The sequence below is a fragment of the Chiloscyllium plagiosum genome, unplaced genomic scaffold (assembly GCF_037043375.1).
Source record: "Chiloscyllium plagiosum isolate Xiang-an unplaced genomic scaffold, Cpla_swu_hap1 HiC_scaffold_3, whole genome shotgun sequence".
NCBI classification, from domain to species: domain Eukaryota; kingdom Metazoa; phylum Chordata; class Chondrichthyes; order Orectolobiformes; family Hemiscylliidae; genus Chiloscyllium; species Chiloscyllium plagiosum.
In genome coordinates this window covers 3096275-3124230 of record NW_028270141.1, presented here as the reverse complement: position 1 = coordinate 3124230, position 27956 = coordinate 3096275, and the positions used below count along the sequence as shown (strand labels likewise).

General features: G+C 44.3%; 2 protein-coding genes across 13 annotated transcripts in view; one reads left to right on the top strand and one right to left on the bottom strand.

Annotated features, from left to right (window-relative positions):
* The window catches only part of dnmt3ab (DNA (cytosine-5-)-methyltransferase 3 alpha b), a 627694-nt gene that overhangs the window by 317181 nt on the left and 282557 nt on the right, over positions 1 to 27956 (bottom strand). The window lies entirely within an intron of this gene.
* On the top strand, positions 38 to 27837 carry pthlha (parathyroid hormone-like hormone a). The gene is made up of 4 exons (XM_087975675.1): positions 38 to 53; positions 1453 to 1554; positions 2599 to 2798; positions 27769 to 27837. Exons 1-4 carry the CDS (start codon positions 38 to 40, stop codon positions 27835 to 27837), a joined length of 387 nt encoding a protein of 128 aa, XP_087831801.1.

The window sequence follows — 27956 nt, the reverse complement described above, 5'->3', positions numbered from 1 at the left end:
GGTGTAGGTGTAGGAACAGGTGTAGGTGCAGGGGTGTATGTGTAGGCGCAAATGTAAGTATAGCTGTCGATGTTGGTGAAAGTGTAGATTAAGTTTAGTTGCAGGTGTAGGTGTGGTACAGGTGTAGTACAGGTGTAAGTCTAGGTGTAGATGTAGGTGTAGGTCTATGTGTCGGTGAAGACTTCAGTGTATGTAAAGGTGTAGGTGTAAGTGCAGGTATAGGTGTAGGTGCAGGTGTAGGTATAGATGCAGGTGCAGGCATCGGTGCAAATGTTGGTGTAAGTGTAGGTGTAGGTTTGAGACGATTCTTAGGTTTTGGTGTAGGTGCAGGATAGGTATAGGGGTAGGTGTAAGTGCAGTTCTAGGTGTAAGTGTAGGTGCAGGTGTAAGTGTAGGTGCAGGTGTAGGTGCAGTTTTAGGCGTTGGTGTAGATGCAGGTGTCAGTGGAGGTTTAGGTGCAAGAGTAGGTGTAGGTACAGTTTTAGGTGTAGGTGCAGGTACAGGTGTCAGTGGAGGTGTAGGTGCAGGTTTGGGAACAGTTTTAGGTGTTGGTGTAGGTGCAGGTGTGTGTATAGGTGTAGATGCAGTTCTAGGTGTAAGTGTAGGTGCAAGTGTAGGTGTAGGTGCAGATATTGGTGCAGTTTTAGGTGTTAGTGTAGATGCAGGTGTAGGTATAGGTGTTAGTGTGGGTGTAGGTGCAGGTGTAGGTACAGTTTTATGTGTTGGTGCAGGTGTAGGTGTAGATGCTGGTGTAGTTGCAGGCATAGGTGCAGTTTTAGGTGTTCGTGTAGGTGCAGGTGTAGGTGTAGGTGCAGGCAATGATGCAGCTTTAGGTATTGGTGTTGGTGCAGGTGTAGATGTAGGTGCAGGTGTAGGTGTAGCTGCATGTCTCAGTGTAGGTGTAGGTGCAGGTTTACGTGTAGGTGCAGGTGTAGGCGCAGTTTTAGATGTTGGTGTAGGTGTTGATATAGGCATTGGTGTAGGTGTAGGTTTAGGTGTAGGTGTAGGTATTGGTGTAGGTGCAGGTGTAGGTGTAGGTATTGGTGTAGGTGCAGGTGTAGGTGTAGGTGCAGGTGTAGGTATTGGTGAAGGTGCAGGTGTAGGTGTAGGTGTAGGTGCAGGTGTAGATATTGGTGGAGGTGCAGGTATAGGTGTAGGTGCAGGTGTAGGTATTAGTGTAGGTGTAGGTGTAGGTGTAGGTGTAGGTGCAGTGTAGGAGTAGGGGTGCAGGTGTAGGTATTGGTGTAGGTGCAGGTGTAGGTGTAGGTGCAGGTGTAGGTGCAGGTATAGGTGCAGGTATAGGTGTAGGTGTAGCTGTAGGTGTAGGTATTGGTGTAGGTTCAGATGTAGGTATAGATGCAGGTGTAGGTGTAGCTGCATGTCTCAGTGTAGGTATAGGTGCAGGTATACGTGTAGGTGCAGGTGTAGGCGCAGTTTTAGATGTTGGTGTAGGTGCAGGAGTAGGTATAGGTTTAGGTGTAGGTGCAAGTATTGGTGTAGGTGTAGGTATTGATGTAGGTGCAGGTGTAGGTATTGGTGTAGGTGCAGGTGTAGGTATTGGTGTAGGTGTACGTGTAGGTGCAGGTGTAGATGTAGGTGCAGGTGTAGATGTAGGTGCAGGTGTAGGTTTTGCTGCATGTCTCAGTGTAGGTGTAGGTGCAGGTATACGTGTAGGTGCAGGTGTAGGCGCAGTTTTAGATGTTGGTGTAGGTGCAGGAGTAGGTATAGGTTTAGGTGTAGGTGCAAGTATTGGTGTAGGTGCAGGTGTAGGTATAGGTGTAGGTGTACGTGTAGGTGCAGGTGTAGATGTAGGTGCAGGTGTAGGTGTAGGTGTAGGTGTACGTGTAGGTGCAGGTGTAGATGTAGGTGTAGGTGCAGGTGTAGATGTAGGTGCAGGTGTAGGTGTAGCTGCATGTCTCAGTGTAGGTGTAGGTGCAGGTTTACGTGTAGGTGCAGGTGTAGGTGTAGGTGCAGGTGTAGGTGTAGCTGCATGTCTCAGTGTAGGTGTAGGTGCAGGTTTACGTGTAGGTGCAGGTGTAGGTGCAGTTTTAGATGCTGGTGTAGGTGCAGGTATAGGTGTAGGTATTGGTGTAGGTGCAGGTGTAGGTGTAGGTGCAGGTGTAGGTGCAGGTATAGGTGTAGGTGCAGCTGCAGGTGTAGGTATTGGTGTAGGTTCAGATGTAGGTGTAGATGCAGGTGTAGGTGTAGGTGGAGGTGTACCTGCAGGTGTACGTGTAGGTGTAGGTGCAGGTGTAGATGTAGGTGCAGGTGTAGGTGTAGCTGCATGTCTCAGTGTAGGTATAGGTGCAGGTTTACGTGTAGGTGCAGGTATAGGCGCAGTTTTAGATGTTGGTGTAGGTGCAGGTGTAGGCATTGATGAAGGTATTGGTGTAGGTGTAAGTGTAGGTGCAGGTGTAAGTATTGGTGTAGGTGCAGGATTTGGTTTCGGTGCAGGATTAGGTGTAGGTGCAGGTGTAGATGTAGGTGCAGGTGTAGGCGTAGGTGCAGGTGTAGGTGTAGCTGCATGTCTCAGTGTAGGTGTAGGTGCAGGTTTACGTGTAGGTGCAGGTGTAGGCGCAGTTTTAGATGTTGGTGTAGGTGCAGGTGTAGGTGTTGATGTAGGTATTGGTGTAAATGCAGGTGTAGGTGTAGGTATTGGTGTAGGTGCAGGTGTAGGTGTAGATGCAGATGTAAGTGTAGGTGCAGGTGTAGGTATTGGTGTAGGTGTATGTGCAGGTGTAGGTGTAGGTATTAGTGTAGGTGTAGGTACAGGTGTAGGTATTGGTGTAGGTGCAGGTGTAGGTGTAGGTGCATGTCTCAGTGTAGGTATAGGTGCAGGTTTACGTGTAGGTGCAGGTGTAGGCGCAGTTTTAGATGTTGGTGTAGGTGCAGGTGTAGGTGTTGATATAGGCATTGGTGCAGGTGGAGGTGTAGGTGTAGGTGTAGGTGCAGGTATAGGTGCAGGTGTAGGTGTTGATATAGGCATTGGTGCAGGTGGAGGTGTAGGTGTAGGTGTAGGTGCAGGTATAGGTGCAGGTGTAGGTATAAGTGTAGGTGCAGGTTTAGATGTAAATGTAAGTGTAAGTGCAGGTGTAGGTGTAGGTGCAGGTGTATGTGTTGGTGTGGGAGTAGGTATACCAATACCATTTTCCTCCTGGTGGATGTGGGCAGGCAGTCAGGTTCAGGTATCCCATCATTTCACCAAATCTAACTGCCAGCTCACCAGCTGAGAGTGCAGACAGTCTCACCTGTGAACTGCACCCTCCAGTCTCCAACAACTGATACACTTGACTGAAGTGTAACAAACTTCAAAACCTGAGCACTTCACAAGGTCTTTGATCATTACTGGTCAAATAGCAGCCTTTCCTCCCACCACCAGCCAAATGTTGGTCAGTATTCACCTGCATAGTCCTCGTTCTGTCCTCTAGTTTATATTACACAAAGAAATCTGTAGACAGACTTGAATATGGCTCATTAAAATAGAACTAATTCATAATAAATTTCAATATTCTGTCTGTTACTCAAACCTAGGACTTACCATAGAGTCTGAATCCAATACTAAATGGATGCTAATTTACTTTAAGAAATGTTTGTTGCCAAGTTTCCTTTTGGCTCAGAGATGCTTTACTAACTTTAAAAGGGACAGTGGGTGGTTAAGGCAGAGTCTCAAAATCAGTGATGCTTTGAAGTGATGGCTGTGATCCAAACTATTCTTAAAATTCAGAATTAGTCATATAAGGAACATTCAAATATAACACCGCTGCACAGAAGTACTCTCAAAGAACAATAAAGACTAAATTGGAAAGTAAAATTGAGTCATCTTGAAATTACATTGAAACAAATGGTAAAGTGATGGGAAAATTCAAATTAACTGTTCTGAGAAGTATGATAGCATTATCTAATATCTCAAGCAACTGAACAAATTTAGAATTTTCAACCAGTCCAAAAAATGAACAACTATCTTGCACACATACAGATGCAATGACTCTACATTATCAAACCACCGAAGTCAAGTTTCAGATGCTAAACCTACAGTAATAACTGAGTGGCAAAGGCATAATCTCACTGCCACTGTCAGTAAATGGTGAAAATTTATTACACACCAGTACTGATCACTCAGATACATCTTCTGGTGTATATTGGTAATGATCTTCATTATTGATAATGATTACTCGTGATACTCATTATTTATCATCTCACACTTTTATTAGCTGTGACAGAGAGTGTTACTGATGAAAGCAGCTGGAGAGAAAATTTACTGAAAGCCAATTTTGTTTTCAGTCTTCCACAATATTCTTTCTAGATTTTACTTTGATTCATATAAAGTGTGAAATGAGACTTGAAATTTTCCAGAGGAAACCTGTAACTATAATTGCAATTATTGAATTTAGTTTGAATTCTGTCTGACTGAATTTACAATGGCTGCCTCTCAATGATGTGGAGGATAACACCCCACTTGTATGACTTTCTGTTGAAACCTGTTCATTAATAGCTTTCCATTTTGGGCAATGATGATTTGTGACGTGTTGGCCATTATGTGTGAAGCATCATCTGGTATGGCCCAGGATCCTCACAGTAACATGATAATCTCTGTACCATCGACTGCAGCAGATTCACTGCTCTCTCTTTTCAGGGAGCTGAGCTTTCTGTTTCTGCCTGCTTCTTCCAATGTCTTTCCAAACAGTCATTCTCCAAATGCTGTCAGCCATTATCCCCCAGTTGTCAGTGTAAATGCCTGCTACCTACATACCTCAATTACAGGCAGCTTGGTAGCAGAGGTATAGATGCCCATGAAATTGTGGACTCATGGTCAGTTCATCAAGTATAAGGTCTTTGTACATACAGCGATCATTGACTCAGTGAATAGAGCTGATCTGGTGTGAATGCTGATTGCTTGATAATGAATGTAAGCTGGTGATATGAGTACAGTTTTCAGTCTTTGCAGCATCCTTGAACTTGGGGGTGGTCCCAGAGGACTGGAGAATTGCTAATGTTGTCCCCTTGTTTAAGAAGGATAGCAGGGATAATCCAGGCAATTACAGACCGGTGAGCCTGACGTCAATGTTAGGGAAGCTACTGGAGAAGATATTAACGGACAGGATATATACCCATTTGGAAGAAAATGGGCTTACCAGTGATAGGCAGCATGGTTTTGTGCAGGGAAGGTCATGTCTTACAAACCTAACAGGATTCTTTGAAGAGGTGACAAAGTTGATTGATGAGAGAAGGGATGTAGATGTCATATACATGGAATTTAGCAAGGCATTTAAGAAGGTTCCCCATGGTAGGCTGATGAAGAAGGTGAGGTTGCATGGGGTCCAGGGTGTTCTAGCTCGATGGACAGAGAACTGGCTGGGCAACAGGAGACATAGAGTAGTAGTGGAAGGGAGCTTCTCAAAATGGAGAGCTGTGACCAGTGGTGGTCCACAGGGATCCGCGCTGGGACCACTGTTGTTTGTGATATATATAAATGGTTTGGAGGAAGGTGTAGGTTGTCTCATTAGCAAGTTTGCAGATGACACTAAGATTGGTGGAGTAGCAGATAGTGAAGGGGACTGTCAGAGAATACAGCAGAATATAGATAGACTGGAGAGTTGGTGACAGAAATGGCGGATGGAGGTCAATCTGGACAAATGCGAGGTGATGCATTTTGGAAGATCCAATTCAAGACCGAGCTATACGGTAAATGGAAAATCCCTGGGGAAAACTGATGTACAGTGAGATCTGGGTGTTCAGGTCCATTGTACCCTGAAGGTGGCAACGCAGGTCAGTAGAGTGGCCAAGACGGCATATGGCACACTTTCCTTCATCGTATGGGATATTGAGTACAAGAGTTATGTTACAGTTGCATAAGATTTTGGTTTGGCCACATTTGGAATACTGCGTACAGTTCTGGTCATCACATTACCAAAAGGATGTGGATGCTTTGGAGAGGGTGCAGAGGAGGTTCACCAGGATGTTACCTGGTATGGAGGGCGCTCGCTGTGAAGAGAGGTTAAGTAGATTAGGATTATTTTCTTTGGAAAGAAGGTGGTTGAGGGGGGGACCCGATTGAGGTCTACAAAATCATGAGAGCTGTAGACAGGGTGGATAGCAAGACACGTTTTCCCAGAGTGAGGGACTCATTTACTAGGGGTCACGAGTTCAAAGTGAGAGGGGAAAGGTTTAGAGGAGATATACGGGGAAGTTCATCATGCAGAGGGTGGGGAGTGCCTGGAACATGTTGCCAGTGAAGGTGGTAGCAGTGGGAACGATAGCATCATTGAAGGTGTATCTAGACAGATACATGACTGGACAGGGAGCAGAGGGATACAGATCCTTAGAAAAAAGGCAACAGGTTTAGATAGAGGATCTGGATCAGCACAGGCTTGGAGGGCCGAAGAGCCTGTGTCTGTGCTGTAATGTTCCCTGTCTTTTGTACACTCCAGGACCAATGAGTTGGTGATCCTGTCCTGCCAACTAATGCCGAGGACACTGAATTATTTGAGAAGCAGTACTACAATAATGCGGTTATTCAGCTGAATCCCTCATGATGGGTTTTCACGTTTCTTGCGAGGGTCTACTCGGTTTCTAGGTGTAGTGAAAACAATAAGGGAACAGAAACCAGACACAATAGGTTCCACCGATTCTCTGACGTTTCCTCAAATTGTTCAAAATCTGCACGAGGCTCCTTTGACAGTATCTTCCAAGCACACATCCTCCACCATCTGAACTTCAAGGGCAGCTTTTGAAAAACCACCAGCTTCATGTTTCCTTCCAGGCTGCACACCATTCTGATTTGGAATTACACAGCCTCTCTTCATTGTTTATTGGAACAACAACCTGGAACTCTCTTCAATACCACTAGAAGTGAACATTTACCATTCAGGAGGCAGCTCATCCTCACCTTCTCAAGGGCAATTAGGGTTGGACAATAAATGTCTTTGCTACTGACCCTCACATGCTGTGTACAATTTTCTTTTAAAAGCCATCTTAGACAGAATATAGCAGCTTCAGAGAAATGACACAAAAGCAAATTCCCATCAAAGAGAGTTTTTGTGCTTTTTACATTGCTTCCTTTGACTGTTCATCCAAAAACAAATTCTGCTATTTAAAAAGTTTAATTAGCATTTATTTAACATTATCGATTAGAGCCAAGTATTGGTGGTGGAAATGAAGGGCATATTGTCAGATAATGTGGATTTGTATCTAGGGTTACTGTTCCTGATGAAGGGCTTATGCCCAAAATGTCGACTCTTCTGCTCCTCAGATGCTGCCTGACCTGCTGTGCTTTTCCAGCACCATTCTCTTGACTCACAGTGCCACTGACAACAGATAAGAGGGCCATTCAGCCCATCAAGTCTAGGCCAACTCTCTCTGGAGCAATCCAGTCAGTCCCACCTCTCTGCTCAATTCTCATAGCCTTTCAAATTTATTTCCTTCAAAAGCTCATCCAATTTCCTTTTGAAATCATTGACCCTCTCTGCCTTCACCATTGTCATCGGCAATGAGTTCAAGGTCATTACGTTTCACTGTTGAACAAAGGTCTGGCTGCCTTTTGGCTGAAAGTATCCAGCCACATGGGTCAGGGAGGTGTTTGCTGCGAGTTCCTGTTTCATTTTGCAGTGCTGACATCTTATCATTCATTAATAAATGGAACCTTTATATCAACCAAACATATCTGCTTTGTAAGAAGACTTAATGAGGTACACCACCAGATACATTTTGTTCATAGAATTACATTTTGATGGTGCTGATGTATACTAATTCCAGGTGCTACACAAAGCTGAGAAATCTGTTCTTAGATTTTATCTGAATTTATGCTAATCAGCATTTTTCAATCTAAACAATTAAATATATTAACTTCAGATTTTCTTGTGGTCATCTGTTTGGTCTATTCATGCTGTTTTGCAGAGATTAAGACAAACTGCTCTGTGAGGTTTAAAGATTGAATGCAAACAGGAAGGTAGTCTTAATGGATGATTTTAACCAATCTGATTTGGAAACACATTTTATGCCCATCTGCTGCTGTGTTGCAGCCCTTATACCTGTTGAGGCCAGTGGGATGACAGCCCTTGAGGTAAACCTGCTTTTGAGTGGAAAGGTGTGGGGAGACAGCTCCCTTATGGGCTCCATCTCCTGTCAGGCATCCCCCAACAAATTCTAGAACATAGAACATTAGAGCACAGTATGGGCCCTTCAGCCCTCAATGTTGCGCCGACCCGTGAAACCCATCCAAAGCCCACTTAATCTACACTATTCCATTCTCATCCATATGTCTATCGAATGACCATTTAAATGCCCTTAAAGTTGGTGAATCTACTCCTATTGCAGGCAGTGCGTTCCATGCCCCTACTACTCTCTGAGTAAAGAAACTACCCCTGACATCTGTCCTATATCTATCACCCCTCAATTTAAAGTTATGCCCCCTCATGCTCGCCATCACCATCCGAGGAAAAGGCTCTCACTGTCCACCCTATCTAACCCTCTGATTATCTAATATGTCTCAATTAAGTCACCTCTCAACCTTCTTCTCTCTAACGAAAACAGCCTCAGTTCCCTCAGCCTTTCCTTGTAAGACCTCCCTTCCATACCAGGCAACATTGTGGTAAATCTCCTCTGAAACCTCCAAAGCTTCCACATCCTTCCTTTAATATGGCGACCAGAACTGTACACAATGATCCAAGTGCGGCCGCACCAGAGTTTTGTCCAGCTGCAGCATGACCTCATGGCTCCAAAACTCAATCCCTCTACCAATAAAAGCTAACAAACTGTATGCCTGCTTAACAACCCTATCAACCTGGGTGACAACTTTTAGGGATTTATGTACATGGACACCGAGATCTCTCTGTTCATCTACACTATCAAGAGTCTCACCATTAGCCCAGTACACTGCATTCCTGTTGCTCCTTCCAAAGTGAATCACTTCACATTTTTCTGCATTAAACTCCATTTGCCACCTCTCAGCCCAGCTCTGCAGTTTATCTCTGTCCCTCTGTAATCTATATCATCCTTCCACACCATCCACATCTCTACTGACCATTGTGTTATCCGCAAATTTACTAATCCACCTGCAAATTTACTAATCCATCCTTCTACGCCCTCATCCAGGTAGTTTATAAAAAGGACAAACAGTAGTGCTAGCCAATTTCTTACCCAAATCGCTAAATCACCCTCAATTCCATGCCTCCATATTTTCTGCAATAGCCTGCCGTGTGGAACCTTATCAAACACCTTACTGAAATCCAAATACACCAAATCAACTGCTTTACCCTCATCCACCTGTTTGGTCCCGTTCTCAAAGAATTCAATAAGGGTTGTGAGGCACAACCTACCCTTTATAAAACTGTGTTGACTATCCCAAAGCAAATTATTATTTTCTAGATGATTATAAATCCTATCTTTTAAAACCTTTTCCAACACTTTTCCTACAACCAAAGTAAGGTTCACAAGTCTATAATTTCCAGGGTTGTCTTTATCCCCCTTGAACAAGGGAACAACATTTGCTATCCTCCAGTCTTCTGGCACTATTCCTGTAGACAATGATGACATAAAGATGAAAGCCAAAGGCTCAGCAACTCCCTCCCTGGCTTCCCAGAGAATCTGAGGATAAATCCCATCCAGCCCAGGGGACATATCTATTTTCACACTTTCCAGAATTGCTAACACCTCCTCCTTCTGAACCTCAATCCCATTGAGTCTAGTAGCCTGTTTCTCAGCATTCTCCTTGACAATATTCTCTTTTTCTAGTGTGAATACTGACAAAAAATATTCAGTTAGTGCTCCACTATCTCCTCAGACTCCATGCACAACTTCCCACTACTATCCTTGATTTGCCCGAATCTTATTCTAGTCATTCTTTTATTTCTACACCTACAGAAAACTTGAGGGTTTTCCTTGATCCCATCTGCCAATGACTTCTCATGTCCCCTGCTGGTTCTTCTTAGCTCTCTCTTTAGGTCTTTCCTGGCTAACCTGTAACTCTCAAGCGCCCTAACTGAGCTTTCACATCTCATCCTAACATGAGCCTTCTTCATCCTCTTGACAAGAGATTCAACCGCCTTAGTAAACCATGGCTCCCTCAATCGCCAACCTCCTCCCTCCCTGATAGGTGCATACTTATCAAGGCCCTGCAGTAGCTGTTCCTTGAATAAGCTTCACATATCAGTTGTGCGCATCCCTGCAGTTTCCTTCCCCATCCTATGCATCCTAAATCTTGCCTAATTGCATTGTAATTGCCTTTCCCCCAGCTATAGCTTTTGCCCTGTTTTAGACACCTGTCCCTTTCCATCACTAAAGTAAACTTAACCGAATTCTGGTCACTATCATCAAAGAGCTCACCAAATCTAAGACCTGGCCAGGTTCATTACCCATTACCAAGTCTAATGTAGCCTCTCCCCTTGTTGGCTTGTCTACATACTGTTTCAGGTCACCCTCCTGCACATACTGGATAAATTCTGCTTCCGTCTCAGGTGTAACCTCACACACTGCCTTTCCAACATGATGACGCCTCCACCCCTGCTATCCTGGGCCTCCCCTACTCTCCCCGCAGCAAGGAGAAAGTCAGGACTGCAGATCAGAGTCAAAAGGTATGGTGCTGGAAAAGCACAGCCGGTCAGGCAGCATCTGAGGAGCAGGAGGGCCAATGTTTTGAGCATAAGCCCTTGATCAAGAATGTGGGGCTGGGGGGACAAGGGGCTGAGAGATAAATGGGACGAGGGGAGGTATCTAGGAATGCAATTGGTGGATGAAGGTGGGGGGTGATGGTGACAGGTTGGTGGGAAGGTGGAGTGGACATGTGGGAAGGAAGATGGACAGGTAGGATAGTTCAAGAAGGCAGTACCGAGTTGGAGGCTTGGATCTGGAATAAGGTGGGGTAAGGAGAAATGAGGAAACTGGTGAAATTCACATCGATCCCGTGTGATTTCAGGATTGAGGCTGGAAGATGAAGCGTTCTTCCTCCGGGCATTGGGTGGCGAGGATTTGGCGATTGAGGAGACCAAGGACTTAAATGACCTTGGAGGAGTGGGAGGGGGAGTTGAAGTGTTTGGCCATTGGGTGGTAGGGTTGGTTGGTGCGTGTGTCCCACGTGTGCAGGGGTGAGGGGGAGGTGTGGGTGCAGGGTTGATGGGTAGGGGAGGGGGAGGTGTGGTTGCAGGGTTTGATGGGGAGGGGGAGGGGGAGATGTGGGTGCAGGGTTTGATGGGGGGAGGGGGAGGTGTGGGTGCAAGGTTTGATGTGGGAGGGGGGAGGGGGAGGTGTGGGTGCAGGGTTTGATGGGGCGGGGTGGGTGTGGATGCAGGGTTTGATGGGGGGAGGGGGAGGGAGAGGTGTGCGTGCAGGGTTTGATGGGGGGAGGGGGGAGGTGTGGGTGCAGGGTTTGATGTGGGAGGGGGGAGGGGGAGGTGTGGGTGCAGGGTTTGATGGGGCGGGGTGGGTGTGGATGCAGGGTTTGATGGGGGAGTGGGGAGGTGTGGGTGCAGGGTTTGATGGGGGAGTGGGGAGGTGTGGGTGCAGGGTTTGATGGGGAGGGGGGAGTGGGAGGTGTGGGTGCAGGGTTTGATGGGGGAGTGGGGAGGTGTGGGTGCAGGGTTTGATGGGGGTGAGGGGGAGGGGGAGGTGTGTGAGAAGGGTTTGATGAGGGTGAGGGGTTGGTGTGGAAGCACGTTTTGATGGGGGGGAGGGGGAGTGGGAGGTGTGGGTGCAGGGTTTGATGGGGGTGAAAGGGGAGGGGGAGGTGTGGGTGGAGGGTTTGATGGGGGGAGGGGGATGGGTGGGTGTGGGTGCAGGGATTGATGGGGAGGGGGGAGGCGGAGGTGTGGGTGCAGGGTTTGATAGGGAGGGGTGAGGTGTGGGTGCAGGGTTTGATGGGGGGGAGGGGGAGGGAGAGGTGTGGGTGCAGGGTTTGATGGGGGAGTGGGGAGGTGTGGGTGCAGGGTTTGATGGGGGTGAGGGGGAGGGGGAGGTATGTGAGCAGGGTTTGATGAGGGTGAGGGGTTGGTGTGGGAACACGTTTTAATGGGGGGAGGGGGAGTGGGAGGTGTGGGTGCAGGGTTTGATGGGGGTGAGAGGGGAGGGGGAGGTGTGGGTGGAGGGTTTGATGGGGGGAGGGGGAGGGGTGGGTGTGGGTGCAGGGCTTGATGGGGAGGGGGGAGGTGGAGGTGTGGGTGCAAGGTTTGATAGGGAGAGGTGAGGTGTGGGTGCAGGGTTTGATGGGGGGGAGGGGGAGGGAGAGGTGTGGGTGCAGGGTTTGATGGGAGAGTGGGGAGGTGTGGGTGCAGGGTTTGATGAGGGTGAGGGGTTGGTGTGGGAGCATGTTTTGATGGGGGGGAGGGGGAGTGGGAGGTGTGGGTGCAGGGTTTGATGGGGGTGAGAGGGGAGGGGGAGGTATGGGTGTAGGGTTTGATGGGGGGAAGGGGAGGGGGAGGTGTGGGTGCAGGGTTTGACGAGGGGAGGGGTTGGTGTGGGAGCATGGTTTGATGGGGGGAGGGGGAGGTGTGGGTGCAGCGTTTGATGGGGGAGGGGGAGGTGTGGGTGCAGAGATTGATGGGGAGGGGGAGGTGTGGGTGCAGGGTTTGATGGGGGGAGGGGGAGGTGTGGGTGCAGAGTTTGATGGGGAGGGGGAGGTGTGGGTGCAGGGTTTGATGGGGGAGTGGGGAGGTGTGGGTGCAGGGTTTGATGGGGGGAGGGGGAGGTGTGGGTGCAGAGTTTGATGGGGAGGGGGAGGTGTGGGTGCAGGGTTTGATGGGGGAGTGGGGAGGTGTGGGTGCAGGGTTTGATGAGGGTGAGGGGTTGGTGTGGGAGCATGTTTTGATGGGGGGGAGGGGGAGTGGGAGGTGTGGGTGCAGGGTTTGATGGGGGTGAGAGGGGAGGGGGAGGTATGGGTGTAGGGTTTGATGGGGGGAAGGGGAGGGGGAGGTGTGGGTGCAGGGTTTGATGGGGGGAGGGGGAGGTGTGGGTGCAGAGATTGATGGGGAGGGGGAGGTGTGGGTGCAGGGTTTGATGGGGGGAGGGGGAGGTGTGGGTGCAGAGTTTGATGGGGAGGGGGAGGTGTGGGTGCAGGGTTTGATGGGGGAGTGGGGAGGTGTGGGTGCAGAGATTGATGGGGAGGGGGAGGTGTGGGTGCAGGGTTTGATGGGGGAGTGGGGAGGTGTGGGTGCAGAGATTGATGGGGAGGGGGAGGTGTGGGTGCAGGGTTTGATGGGGGAGTGGGGAGGTGTGGGAGCATGGTTTGATGGGGGGAGGGGGAGGTGTGGGTGCAGAGTTTGATGGGGGAAGGGGAGGTGTGGGTGCAGAGATTGATGGGGAGGGGGAGGTGTGGGTGCAGGGTTTGATGGGGGGAGGGGGAGGTGTGGGTGCAGAGTTTGATGGGGAGGGGGAGGTGTGGGTGCAGGGTTTGATGGGGGAGTGGGGAGGTGTGGGTGCAGGGTTTGATGGGGGGAGGGGGAGGTGTGGGTGCAGAGTTTGATGGGGAGGGGGAGGTGTGGGTGCAGGGTTTGATGGGGGAGTGGGGAGGTGTGGGTGCAGGGTTTGATGAGGGTGAGGGGTTGGTGTGGGAGCATGTTTTGATGGGGGGGAGGGGGAGGGGGAGGTGTGGGTGGAGGGTTTTGATGGGGGGAAGGGGAGGGGGAGGTGTGGGTGCAGGGTTTGATGGGGGAGGGGGAGGTGTGGGTGCAGCGTTTGATGGGGAGGGGGAGGTGTGGGTGCAGCGTTTGATGGGGGGAGGGGGAGGTGTGGGTGCAGGGTTTGATGGGGGAGGGGGAGTATGTGTCAGAGGGGGTATGGATCAGAGTTGGTATGTGTAAGACATAGTTAAGAGTGTGTTGCTGCAAAAGCACAACAGGTCAGACAGCATCTGAGGGGCATGAGAATCAACATTTCAGGCATGAGCTCTTCATGAGGAATCCTGAACAACGAAGGGCTCTTGCCCAAAACATCAATCCTCCTGCTCCTGACCTGCTGTGCTTTTCGAGTTCCACACTCTCAACTGATCTCCAGCATCTGCAGTCCTCACTTCCTCAGAGTTAGTAAATATGCAAAATGGATTAACAACATATTAGATATTAGTTTAAGAAACAACAGATCCTGAACCAATCTTGCTGTAAGGTATTGGGAAGTATTCCATCAGGGTGAACATTATATATATCTTAATATTTTTCAAGGTGTTGCACTGATTTTTGGCAATATAATTTAGGATGATCAATAACCTCGTTAATAGTTGTATCATATATTATTTCAATCATTAATAGTTGGATTCAAAAGTGAAGTTACTACTTGATCAATATTTGCTCAGACTGAGTAAGTCCCAAAGCAAGTGCATGAATATAACCCTATGATGCTGAGGTCCTCAACTTTTAAAAAGTATTTAATGAAATTAAACGCCACAAAAATATAAAAGAATAAAGTAGCTTTCAACATACTCAAACCTTTGGGGTCAAAGAGGGTGAAGTCCACCTTTATGGTTGGATTAACATAATGAAAAGTTGCTAATTAAACTGAAAGTTGTGGTGATTTGGCAGAGTAAACGTCGGTAGTTACAATGATGAATTCACAATGAATAGTCATTAAAGGACTTAAGTTCAAGCGATAGGAATAGTAGATACAGTGCCCCAGGCCTTAAAGCTGGCACAATGACTGTATCAAATTTATATAAATGCAGTTGGAAACTCGTTCCAACATGGTCAAATTTGCAGCTGAAATCATACTAGGAGAAGCAGAGCCACTGGAGGAGGCAGAGTGTGTTGGGATAAAATACTTAAGTTAACAGAACAATGGCAGAAAAAGTTTAATGAGAAATGTGTAACTTGCTCGATGTAAAGAGTCATGGAGTCATAGAGATGTACAGCATGGAAACAGACCCTTGGTCCAACTCATCCCTACCAACCAGATATCATAAATTAATCTAGTCCTTTGTGGCCCACATCCCTCTAAACCCTCCCTATTCATATAGAAGCAGGAAAGCAAATTAAACTCACCACCAATGATGTGAAAATAGCTAAAGACAAAAGTTGAAACAGCTTTGTGACTTCTAATAGATTCTAAACTAAATATGCCCAACCAACATGGAGCAACAATGAACAAAGTCAATAAAATATTGAACCACAGCCAGAAAAGCAGAGGAGCAGGAGGAGGAGGTAATGACAAATGTTATAATTTGCAGTTGAGTAGACCACATGAATATTACATGTAGCTTGGATCACTAAGAAATAACAAAGACATTCAAATGCTAGAGAAAGTGCAGGCAAGAGCTGATACTGGCTGGCTCCCGTGTCTAGATCGATCATCGAAGAGAATCCAGGTCTTCAGCCAGGATACAACTCTGAGGTGATCCAGTAGAAATTTTAAAAATTGTTGAGGACTTTAGAGGAAGTCAACCTTGAATATTTCGTACATTTTATTTTGTGCAGAAATAAAATTAGGGGACACATTCAAACTAACAATATCAGGAAATGTTTGTACATGTGGAGTGTTCAACCTGAGGAATGGAAGAAGAGAATCTGGGGAATCATTTCAGTAACAGCTGAATCCTATGGGAAGTGAGGCCGCTGTAGGATCTTGCTGGATAGATGAACACGAGAGAACCTAGTGACCTTCACGTGGAATTATTTTGTGATTGGAGTTTGGAAATCATGTGACCCATGCCTCATTACTTATCTAATATTTTGACCGACCCATAGAAACTTAATTATTGTAACCAGAATCAGTTAGATCTTCACCACAGGTCAATCTGTACTCTTTTATCTTCCAGTGAGCATTCCTGTTACTTTCTGCCTCAGGTTATCCAGTGAGCTGGATTGGGCTTGGCCCAATATCCTTGCCACTGCCGTTAAAGTTAAAATTCCAGGGAACAGCATTTATCTGATAATCTGATAAACATCTGGCAAAGGAAGAAGTAATATTATTGTATATCTCTTATGTAGGTTTATTCACCATTCAAGTGCAGTATAAGTGCAGACCACATTTCCTTTTCACAGACTGTCCTCTTCCAATGTAGGACTGAAATACAATATTGTACTAATGCATCTTCTGCTTACTTCTACCCTGAGGTATTCACTGTAGCTAACAATCTTAGAAGCAGTTCATTACACAGTACGGCAAAACTATTGCCCTATGATCTTGTAGCACTTCCAGTGGAAACTGGAACTTATATATCCCTAATATTTCCCCAGTTAGTATCAGCTGATCATATTCACAACTAGAACATGCACTAAGATACTCTATTGACACAGCACTTAGCTCAGAGGTTACAGTATATTATTGACTGTGGTGCTTTTTCACTTTCAGCTGCTAAGTCCCCCATAGTGATTTTAGCCTGACTCTGCAGCATGACCTATTTCTTAACTGTTGCTTGATTGCAGCTATTTCTTTGAAATCTAATGCACCCTCCTAAACTATTTTAATAAATTTACTCCTCGGCTTTTCTCCCATTTCATCCAAAATGGATCTCATGCCAGGAAAGGATGTAGGTTCACTTTGTTACTCAATCACATTAAATCCCACGCACCTCTTGTCTTTGTAAACTAGTCACTACCAAAGGGAGGTGTCACTAGGAAATATATATCCGAGGCTAAATGGCTCAATCACTAATCTAAAGTGTAAACTTCTGCTGCAGCTCCTGTTTCATCCATTCCATAAGCAACATAAAGTCTTTGATCTTTGGACAGAGGAAACTCCAATGTTTGTCTGTTCCCTTGATGTGCTGCTACATAAAGCCGAACTGCTTATGCAACAATGTACATGTACAAAAATATTTTTTATGAATAAAATATATTTTTGAAATAAAAAATCAATTCCATAAGCATTTCTATAAATGATTTGGATGTCAATATAGGAGGTATAGTTAGTAAGTTTGCAGATGACACCAAAATTGGACGTGTAGGGACAGCAAAGAAGATTACCTGAGAGTACAATGGGACCTTGGGGCCAATGGGCTGAGCAGTGGAGTTTAATTTAGATAATTGCGAGGTGCTGCATTTTGGAAAGGCAAATCAGGACAGGATTTACACACTTAATGGTAAGGTCCTGGGGAGTGTTGTTGAACAAAGAGACCTTGGAGTGCAGGTTCATAGCTCCTTGAAAGTTAAGTCGCAGGTAGATAGGATAGTGAAGGCGGTGTTTTCCTTTATTGGTCAGAGTATTGAGTACAGGAGTTGGGAAGTCATGTTGCGGCTGTACAGGACATTGGCTAGGTCACTTTTGGAATATTTAGTGCAATTCTGGTCTCCTTCCTATCGGAAGGATGTTGTGAAACTTGAAAGAGTTCAGGAAAGATTTGCAAGGATGTTACCAGGGTTGGAGAGTTTGAGCTACAGGGAGAGGCTGAATAGGTTGGGGCTGTCTTCCCTGGAGCGTCAGAGGCTGAGGGGTGAGAGGGGAAGGTTTATAAAATCATGAGGGGCACGGATAGGGTAAACAAACAAGGTCTTTTCCCTGGGGTGGGGGAGTCCAGAACTAGAGGGCATAGGTTTATGGTGAGAGGGGAAGATTTAAAAGGGACCTAAGGGGCAACTTTTTCATGCAGAGGGTGGTGTGTGTATGGAATGAGCTGCCGGAGGAAGTGGTAGAGGCTGGTACAGTTACAACATTTAAAAGGCATCTGGATGGGTATATGAATAGGAAGTTTAGAGGGATATGGGGCAAGTGCTGGCAAATGGGGCTACATTAGGTTGGGATATCTGGTCGACACGAACGAGTTGGACTGAAGCATCTGTTTCCATGTTATACATCTCTATGACTCTAAGCAACACAAAATCAGGATAAAAATACAAGTATCTTAATTATCAAAGGAGAAGGTGGACTGTCATTGGCTTAGTCACACTGCTGCCTCATGGGGTAGCTTCTGTTCCTTTGACTCCACTCTGGTAAAAGCACTTGGGAGCCAGTGATGTGTGAGGGAACTAATTTGATGTCTAACTTTCAATCTCACTGTGTAATCAGTCCGACAGAGCTGCCTCATGGAGGACCCTTTAACTGCAGTCCACTTGTGTTCTCTTCTTTCTCCTGCATGTCAGGGTCCTAGTAAAAACCATGTATTTGGAATCAGCATGTTTGTCTGTCTTCCCTCCTGTGACCTGAAGCAACCTGGGTTTGTAGTAGCAGTTCACTCTACTGATAGTGGTATGCCAGAAATAACGCAACACTACTTTTCATGTAGGGACAAAACCTGGACCTGAAATACGAGCTAATCCAATCGACTCAGTTGAATCAAGTTCAGGCAATACTAAACTCTGCCAAATTAACAACTCGATAGGTTCAAATTCCTTTTGAAAATCACTGAGTTCTTGCCTTGAAAAAGTGCAGTAACTGAATAGTTGTGAAGTCAGAGGATATTTAAGATTGCTCTGACTGCTAACCTAATCACACTTCATTTATACATGTAAATTTGTTTGCCCTTCAGACCCAACTGAAAGGTACTTGAAATAAAAACAGAAAGTGCTGGTGAAACGCAGCAGGTCTGGCAGCTTTTTGTGGACAGACAACCAGGCCAAGAACTTCAGGTCATTTGAGGAAATTGCTAGTTTCCTTACAGTGACCACACTGCACTCTTATTCAGCTACTGGCTGAATTATTCTCTTGTCGTAAGAAGTTAACAACTTGTCAGTAACATTGCAGACTAAGCTGGGATCTTCACTTCCAATTCTTCAATTGGCCTATTCACATGAAGACCCAACAGAATTGATTAGATACTTAATTTCTATGTACTTGGACATACATAGATAGAATCATGGTAAGATTATTCTTTTAATAAGGCAATAGTTAGGTGACATCAGCAGAACTTTACTAACATTGAAGACTTTTTAGGTTTAGCGGGGATGATGTGTCAGAGACTATGACCTTATTCAGGGGGCTGGGGAGACAAGGGCTTTATTATCCTCTGGTCTTCCAGATGGAGGCCACAATGAAGATGCTGAAAGCTGCTCTCCATGCAGCAAGCGACCTGTCAGGTCAAGAAAATATCCCTGACACCTGAAATATCACTGACCTGGCCCTAAACGGGACCTTTATTGGTTTCCCAACAACTATCACGGGTAACCTCTGTTGCTTCGAGTCCACCTCTGGAAAGAGAGTACAGTGTTGCCCATGTGTCAGAGAGCTGACACAAGCCTTAACTCTCAAAGTTCCTGGTGGCCTCCAGCTTGAGAGCTGACGTCACAAGATTCCAGCCACTATGTCCAGATGCCCCATTAAACCAGGCAACAACGAGTCACAGTTAAGGTTATGGAACACTTAGCAAAATAATGAAATATCTTTCTATTCATACTTGATGTATACAAAAGGGTTTAGTGTTATGAAAGAATGCTACACTTAAGAAATTGGTGCAACTTGAGCTTTCACCACAAGTTGGGCCAAATGCAAGGGACCAATCCCATCTTTCCCTCCTGGGAACCAAGACGTGGGAGACATTCTTCCCACTTTCAGTGAATGTGATTGGTCGAGTGAGCTTCATGGAGCTGTTTGCCATGGCTTGAAGCAACTTTTCCCAAACAATCTTCTGCTGTTCACCTCATTAATTATGTAGTGGGGTTTTGAGGCCTCCTTCTTAGAGATTTGTCTGGTTAGGGAGGATGGTGGGCTCCCCTTGTACCTCTGCAGCCATCTTTAAAACCCAGGGGTACATTATGCCAGCTGCTGCAAGCCAGCAACATCCCTGCACACGTCTGAGTCAGGGCAAAGTGATTGAGTGGGAGAAAGTGAGGACTGCAGATGCTAGAGACCAGAGTTGAAAATTGTGGTGCTGGAAAAACACAGCAGGCCAGGCAGCATCCGAGGAGCAGAGGAATCGACGTTTCGGGCATAAGCCCTTCTTCAGGTTTATGAAGAAGGGCTTATGCCCAAAATGTCGATTCTCCAAAGTGAGTGAGTGGTCAAGAAAGCAAGATACGTGCCATCCAGTGCATCCAGTGTAGATGGACGAGATGCCTATGTGTGTCCCTGCAGGCAAAGTGACCTGGCAGAAGCACACGAGTCTAAGGTGACCCCCAGCATCAAAGGAAAGAGTTGAAGTGTTGAAGTGAGGTGAGCGTTGATCTGAGAGTGGGAATGATGAGGTGATGTAGACAGTTGTTTGACGATGATGAGTCACGTGGACTACGGGCTGAGGAGGACAATGGCCAAGGATCCTGAGGGGCATTGTTGTGAGGATGCAGCTACATGATGTCCAAGATCAGCATTCAGCAAGCTGCCTGGTACCTGCTCTGATTTACTGCCCACTGTCTCAGGGAAGGGTGGAGAATTGGAAATGGATGAAAATACATGGAAAACAAGGCAGTTGCCACTCAATGACAAGATTCTGAAGTCACTATTTAATCAGTGTGGGGAAAATCACAAAACTCTTTCTTAACATCAAGATCCTGATGTTTTCAACCTCCATATTTTCCCATGACAGGCTAGGGAGGGGAAAATTCTGCTGCACCATCTTGTGTGCGTTTGATTTGATTTAGACTATGTTCCTGAAATAAATAGTAAATGTTGCCTTGCTAATATGTTCATTGAAAATTGCATCTGTTGTCTGTTGCATATACTTTCCAAGATGATCTGGGCACCACACCTTTGGTAGGATTTATTGGCCTTAGAGAGAGTACAATGTAGCTTTAAAAGAGTGATACCTGGATTTCAGGCATTCAGTTATGATGACAGATTATACAAATTAGGCCTATTTTCTCTAAGATTTAGAAAGTTGAGCGTGATCTGATCGGAGTCCTTAAAATATTAACAGAAAAAGACAGGGTAGAAAGATAAACTATTCCCGCTGGTTGGGAATTTGAGAATTGGGGGAATAGTCTGAGACTTAGGGCCAGGCTATTCAGGAGAGATGTTAGGAAACACTTCAACAAAAAAAGATTCACCAGAATGTTACTGGGACTGGAGGATTTGAGTTATAAGAAAAGGCTGTTTAGGCTGGGACTTATTTCACTGGAGCGTAGGAGGTTGAGGAGTGACCTATAGAGGTTTATGAAACCATGAGGGGCATCAATAAGGTGAATAGCCATGGTCCTTAGCCCAGGGTGGGGAAGTTCGAAACTAGTGGACTCGGGTTTGAGGTGAGAGATGAAAGATTTAAAAGAACTTGAGGGGCAACTTTTTCACACAGAGAATGGTGTGAATATGAAATGAGCTGCCAGAGGAAGTGGTAGATGCAGGTACAGTTACAGCATTTAAAATACATTTAGATAGGTACATGGATATGAAAGGTTTAGAGGGATATGGGCCAAATACTGGCTAATGGGATTAGTTCAGTTTAGGAGACCTGGTTAGCATGGATAAGTTGGGCTGAAGAGCCTGTTTCCATGCTGGATGAGTCTATGTTAAAGAGATGCATGGAACTCTCTCCTACAAATGATGTGGAGGTGCCGATGTTGGACTGAGGTGGATAAGGTCAGAAGTCAGATCATAACAGGTTACAGTCCAACAGGTTTATTTGAAATCACAAGCCTTTGGAGCGTTGCCCCTTTGTCAGATGAAGTCAGATGAAGTAAAAATATTAAGGGATATGGCCAAGGGAGGTATATGGAATTAGACCACAGAACAGCCATGATCTCATTCAATGATGGAACAGGATTGAGGGGCTGAATGGCCAACTCTTGTTCCTATGTTCTTGTGTATCTGTTTGACACTCTGACTGATGATAATCTCTTTGGTTACCCAGTCAGAAGTCACATGACACTGGGTTATAGTCCAACAGGTTCATTTTAAATCACAAGCTTTTGGAGTGCTGCTCCTTCGTCAAGTGTTTGTGATTCGGAATAAACCTGTTGGACGAGAGCCTGGCATGATGGAACATCTGACCTCGTCCACTGTAGTCCAACACCAGCACCTCCACTCTTTGGTTACAAACTATGAATCAATTAAAGAAAACAAATTAAAATATGGAAAAATTTCTTGGGATTACTTAATTTCTTCCCAGTACTTTAAGATGATTTCAAATAATAAAATGTGTCAGTGATTTGGTCATTCTTCTCATACAGTTAATGCACTTTGAGAAAAAAACTAGAATTTATACATAGCTATTCACAGAATCCTCACTCTAATTGGAAAAGGCTTGAACTGAATTAAGGAAGACATTTATGAGACATGAATACTCATGAATTCCCTTTGATACAAAATTTGTTATTTTTATATTCTCAGCAAACAGATTTGTAAACAGACTATTAATTGTCACCTTGTTTGACTCATTTGCAGTAAATACATTTCACCATGGAGCAGTAAGTGAAATCAATTATGGAAATAAATAGGAAGAAAATTCCGAGATCTGATATATCAGAATATCATTATCTTTATAGGAATGCGTCCCATTTTCAGATATTGACTGCACCAAGGTAATCCAGTACGGCTTGGCACATGGCCAGAGAAATCCTCCTTTATAAAGATAGCTTTAGGATTTTGCTTTCCATTTCACTAAATTCTCATGCCAAAAAAGATCAAAACATATCATTAAGTGCTGATTCCAAAATTAGACACACAGCCCAACCACCCTACTTTCAACATTAATTGCTGCTTTGTTGCCAAGATATTAAATGCTATTTTTAAGCTTGGAAAGGTGTTACTGTTTGCATTCCTACCTGTGCAACAAGCCAACTGAGGAAAGCCCAAACATGACGCCTTGCCCATATGACCACACTTACCTAAACAAAACTGGAAAATCCATTTGTAGAACAGCGCAACATCCAAGTATTTGGCAAGATACTTAACCCACAAAGAAAGCTAGTATAAAGTAAGTACTTCTGGATCATTGGATACATTTTTGCTTTAATTGAGGCTTAGTTCAAGAAATAAAATCTCCAGAGTGGGAAGTGACTGTGAGAGAAAATAAGGACTTGATCAATAGCGCTACCTACACTGGGACCAACAGAGGCCAAGCCACATGAGTGTAGGGACAGCAGCTGACAGGTGAGCAGATTTGATCAGCATTTCCAAATTTTAACGTGAAAGTTGCATATTTTGTTTGCGTTTCAATCTCTAGATTTCTCTTTTTTTTGAGAAATAGAATGTTAAGCTTTCCTTGTAAATCCATACCAATTCCAAGGGTAACAAATAGTTTTTAGAATTACAGGATGGCAGGTGAGAAGGGCCAAGTGGAGTGTACATCCTGTGGTATGTGAAGTCATGGACACACCTTGTGTCCCAGATAATCATATCTGCAAGAAGAGTCACCATCTGCACATGCCTGATCTCCATGTTTCAGATCTTGAGCAGTGACTGGGATCACTGTCGAACACTCAAGAGACAGAGAACCCTGTGGAAAGCACACAAAGGGAGCTGATCACACTGCAGATTCAAACCATACTGGCACAGAGGAAATGGGTGATTACCAGGCAGTCTAAGGAAAACCAGGACTCCTCTGAGTCTATTGTGCTTGCTAATCAGTATTTCATTTTGGAAACTGGTGAGGGTGATGCTTCCTAAAGGAGAGCAGCCACAGCCAAACCTAAAGCACCAGACGTAACACAGCTGTCCATGGGAGGAGGAAGAAAAATAGAAGAGCACCAGTTACAGGGGGATCTACAGTCAGGTGATAAGACAGGGGGTTGTGTACTCGGGGATCAGACAGGAGAATCTATAGTCGGGGATCAGACAAGGGGATCTGTAGCCCAGGGGTCAGACAGGGTAGTTTTAAAAGAAGGCCTGAAAGCATCTCATCAAGCTCTGTTGGGATGGGAAATATGTGAAGCCTTGTTACTGAACATAACTCAAGAACCAACAAGATTTCTAAAAATGTCACCAGACCTCATAAGTTTTGTATCCCACACCATCAATCGTTAAGAATTGCTGTGAATGTGCCAATTCTTTCCCATGTATAAGACTATTCTGTTTGTGGGTTAGGTCATTTTACCTGATTAAAGGTGATATATAAATGTAAGTTGTTGTTGTTGCTATTACCATCTGGACTGGGATTGAAAATTTCACTTGGACTTTAGGGAGGTGATTTCCAGCTGCTGGTGACAAATCCTGTAGGTGTGAGGGATTCCTCAGGCTTGTTTCAATGTTCACCCAGCTGCTGTGGAATTACAATGTGTGAAGTGTACCACAGCAACTCCTGTGACGTGACAATGTGGTGGAGAGGACCAGGGAGCTCCTTCTCCTGGGAGAAAATCGATGGGAACTGCAATCAATCTGCTCGTGGAATTATGACAATAGTTGGTGTGAACAGTGATAAATCATGGAATGCACTTACCAGGGGCTGTTGTAAGGTGTGAGTGGCAGAGAAAAACATTTCAGTGTTTTTGTACAATTTGATACAGCAAATGAAAATGCTGAGCTGACTGTTATAGGATTGTATAGTCTCTACTTCTAAACCTTGAGACTTTTTCCTTGTGTTTCCAGATCTGAGTGGATCTGATGATATCTTCACTCATGATAATGTTACTCTATTACCCTTGATCACCTTTTCTGGGATGACTAAGGAATTCTTTATTGCATGTGGTGACCATTACTGTGTTTTTTGCCTCTTCAGGGAAGTTACTGAGGCCAAATGGATAAAGAAATGGTGTCTGGGAATTAATCTGCTACAAAATGTAGTGAATGCGAATGGGAGTGGCAGCCTTTTATTGTACTGAGGCAGTGGGAGAAATGGTATATTTCGATTTCCAAAAAACATTTGATAAGGCGCTATATCAAAAGTTGCTGCAGAGGATAACAGCACTTAGTGTTGCAGTTAATATATTAATACAGATGAATGATTGGAGTGTCACAAGGACCAGTGCTTGGGCCCCAACACTTTACAATCTATCTCAATGATTTGGATTGGGAGCCTGAATGTATTATAGCTAAATTCATTGATGGCACATAAATAAGTTGGAAAGTATACTGTCAAGAGGAGATAGAGAGTGCATAAGGGGATATAAACAGGTGAAGTGACTGGACAAAAAAAAAATTGGCAGATGGATACATTTAGATACTGTGGATAAATGTGCAATTCCCATTTTGGTAGGAAGAACAGAAAAAAAATACTATTAGAGAGAGGTTGCAGAATTTGGTACATGAATCACAACAAGTTAGTATTCCAGACAGCAAGCAGTAAGGAAGGTAGATCAAATGTTGTAATTTATTGCAATAACAACAGAATACAAAAATAAGGAAGTGTTACTGTGGCTGCATAGGACATTGGTGAGACCATATCTGGAGTGTTGTGTACAGTTTTAGTCTCCTTATTTTAAAAAGAAATCCATAGTTGCTTTAGAAGCAATTCCCAGAAGATTTGCTTGACTCATTTCTGGAATAAAAGGCTTATCTTATGAAGTAAGGCTGAACAGGCCGGGCCTCTATTTGCTGGAGTTGGAAGAATGAGGGGCGATCTTACTGAAACATAAGACCTTGAGTGAATCATTCAGAATGGATATTAGATAGATGTTTCCTCTGGTAGATGAAAACCAGGAGCCATATTATTTAAGAATAAGAGGTTTCCCTTGTAAGACAGAGGAGGAGATTTTTCTCCCTCAGAGGGTCATTTAAGTGTGGAATTCTCATTTCAGGAGGTAATACAGACTGAGTCTGTAAATTTATTCAAGGCTGACTCAGATAGAAGTATGATAGACAAGGGGATGTTATGGGTGCAGACAAGAAAGTGGAGATGATGGCCACAATCAGCTCAGTCATGGTCTTATTAAATGGTGGAGGATGCTCAAAGGCTAATTAGCACCACCTAAAAGCTTTTTGAATGTAGTTATCAACTAAATTCAGGTTATTTACAAATGGCAAATTTACACTGCTTAAAAATACTCATTTTTCTCTTAAGTAGATGATCCCAAACTGTTACTTTGACATACATTGTGATGACTGGGTATGGAGGGGTGAATTGGCTCCCCACTTTTTAAATACTCATTTGGTCACATAAAGGACTTTTTTTTGGCATGCTGCTATAGTACAGTCATAACTAGATCAGAATGTAGGAGCTAACTGCAAGGTATCCTTAGTGAAAGAAAGAGGAATTTTATTCCTAAAACACCAAGAAAAATTTAGAATGCAACATTGACATAATGCAGGTTTATAAAGGGGACAGTGTCCAGTACAAGTGAAAGAAAAATAACATAAAATTTTAAAAGTTGTCTGAATCGTTGAATTGCAATAGTCATACCTGAAACCATCGTAAATGAAACCTCAGCTGGAGTGAAATTTATAGACCCTTAGATTCTCACTAAATGGATGCTACTCCAATTTGTATTCTCATTAGCTCTGACATTTGCCATGTGAGAAAGAAACAGAGATAGAAGGAGTCTTCTAGTATTTGCTATTACTAATCCATATTCTTTCTCTCTCCCTCTGCTAGACAGCTACTGAAAAATGTCGCTTTCGTGTATTCCAAGTGCAGATTCATTAGAATTAGAATTAGCTTTATTGTCACAAGTACTCAAATGATTATCGTGAAAAGTCTATAAGTTGCCAAGCCGTCATTAACTGGATAGTTGCAGTCAACTTTTCAAGTCCAATACGCACAACCTATTGGACAAGTGTGAATTGAAACAGGAGGTGTGAGTTTCTGGATGCATGAATCTGTGGACTGGCCTCAATGGCTTTTGGTAACATGGTATCTTTGGTCAATTGATTTTATTTATTCCATACTGATTTCCTGAACTTGTACACAGCAAGTTGATTGCTGCAACCATTTTTGCTCCATGTTTCTTACTTTTCAAAACTTGAAGGTCTCAGGTATTAAAACCAGACGATGCCAGTCCATGTTTTATCATTATGATAACAACACTAAGGAACATTTTTAAAAGAAGTTTTGAAATGCTGCTGAATTTGCATGTTTCATGACAGATTTTCCATTTGGTGAGCACAAATGTATTTGAGAGAAAATACAAGGAAAATCTTTTCAAAAGAGGTGAAATTTATACCAAGGATTATGTCCAAAGTGGAATATGAAAGCATCTTACTTCTTGTTGCAGTTTGTCACAGATGTAAAGCAATCTTAAAATGTTAATTTACTCACTTAACATCCCTCAACTGAAAAGCACATCCACATCTTTGAAGATCCCTAAACAAGTAATTCGACACAATTTATTTAACAATTCAATTTGGTGGCTTCAAAGGGACACAGCTTCACCTTAGAAAGTGAATCGTACATTGTGCATCACATGGCTATAAGACTCCTGCACATCGTTCAAAGTGCAGAAAATCTTTCCATGGTTCCTCCCAGGAAAATAGAAAAGCTTTGAAATGCTCACACTTCAGATGTCTTTTTTTGTCACATGGTAAACTTCAGTGACACTCTAAAATAGTGTTAAGTCTTAGAAATAGAACGGAAGCCACACACTTCCTGTAAGTTTCAGAGAAACTGCTCCATTAGACTTCAGGATGTATGAAACAAGAAATGAACTCAAATGAACCTGAGGGTGATCTGACAGAAGAAATAAGACCTTGTAGATGGGATGGAGAATCTCTAGCCTCTGTGTCATATTTAACCCATGCATCTTGGCAACCTAGCTCTTCAATCTCTTGGGATTTGATAAATCCTAAATCATGGCATGTAAATGACTGAGGATTCACAGCTTGAGATATATGGACCACCTGGTTTACGTTATTATGTGCGGTGTGTGAAGGTGTTTGGGATGCCTCTAAGTGATCCAATATGGAAACATTTGAACATTCTTGTAGAATAGACAAAGGACACACAGGTTCACCCTTAGCAGCAGAATAATACCATGACTGCAATATGGGCAAATAACACAAGCTTTATAAATAACAGTATCTTCTCACTTATTGAGAGCAATTCCATGTTTTACATTTATAATTCTGGAAATATTAAACAGTATGTGTGCACACATTTCCTTTTTGTTCTCTGTTGCAATTCAGGTGGTACACTACAGATCTCACACTGGAGTCACTAGTGTCAAAATCACCTCGAGCAAAGAGAAACAATGATTTGGAGGAGCTGGTGTTGGACTGGGGTTGGCAAAGTTAAAAATCACACAACACCAGGTTATAGTCCAACAGGTTTATTTGGAAGCACTAGCTTTCTGAGCGCTGCTTCTTCATCAGGT

Coding starts and splice junctions, on each gene's coding strand:
- pthlha (XM_087975675.1), top strand. Junction 1,555..2,598: donor TGGTGTAGGTGCAGGTGTAG/GTATTGGTGTAG, acceptor ATGTTGGTGTAG/GTGCAGGTGTAGGTGTTGAT. Junction 2,799..27,768: donor GTATTGGTGTAGGTGCAGGT/GTAGGTGTAGGT, acceptor GTTGCAATTCAG/GTGGTACACTACAGATCTCA.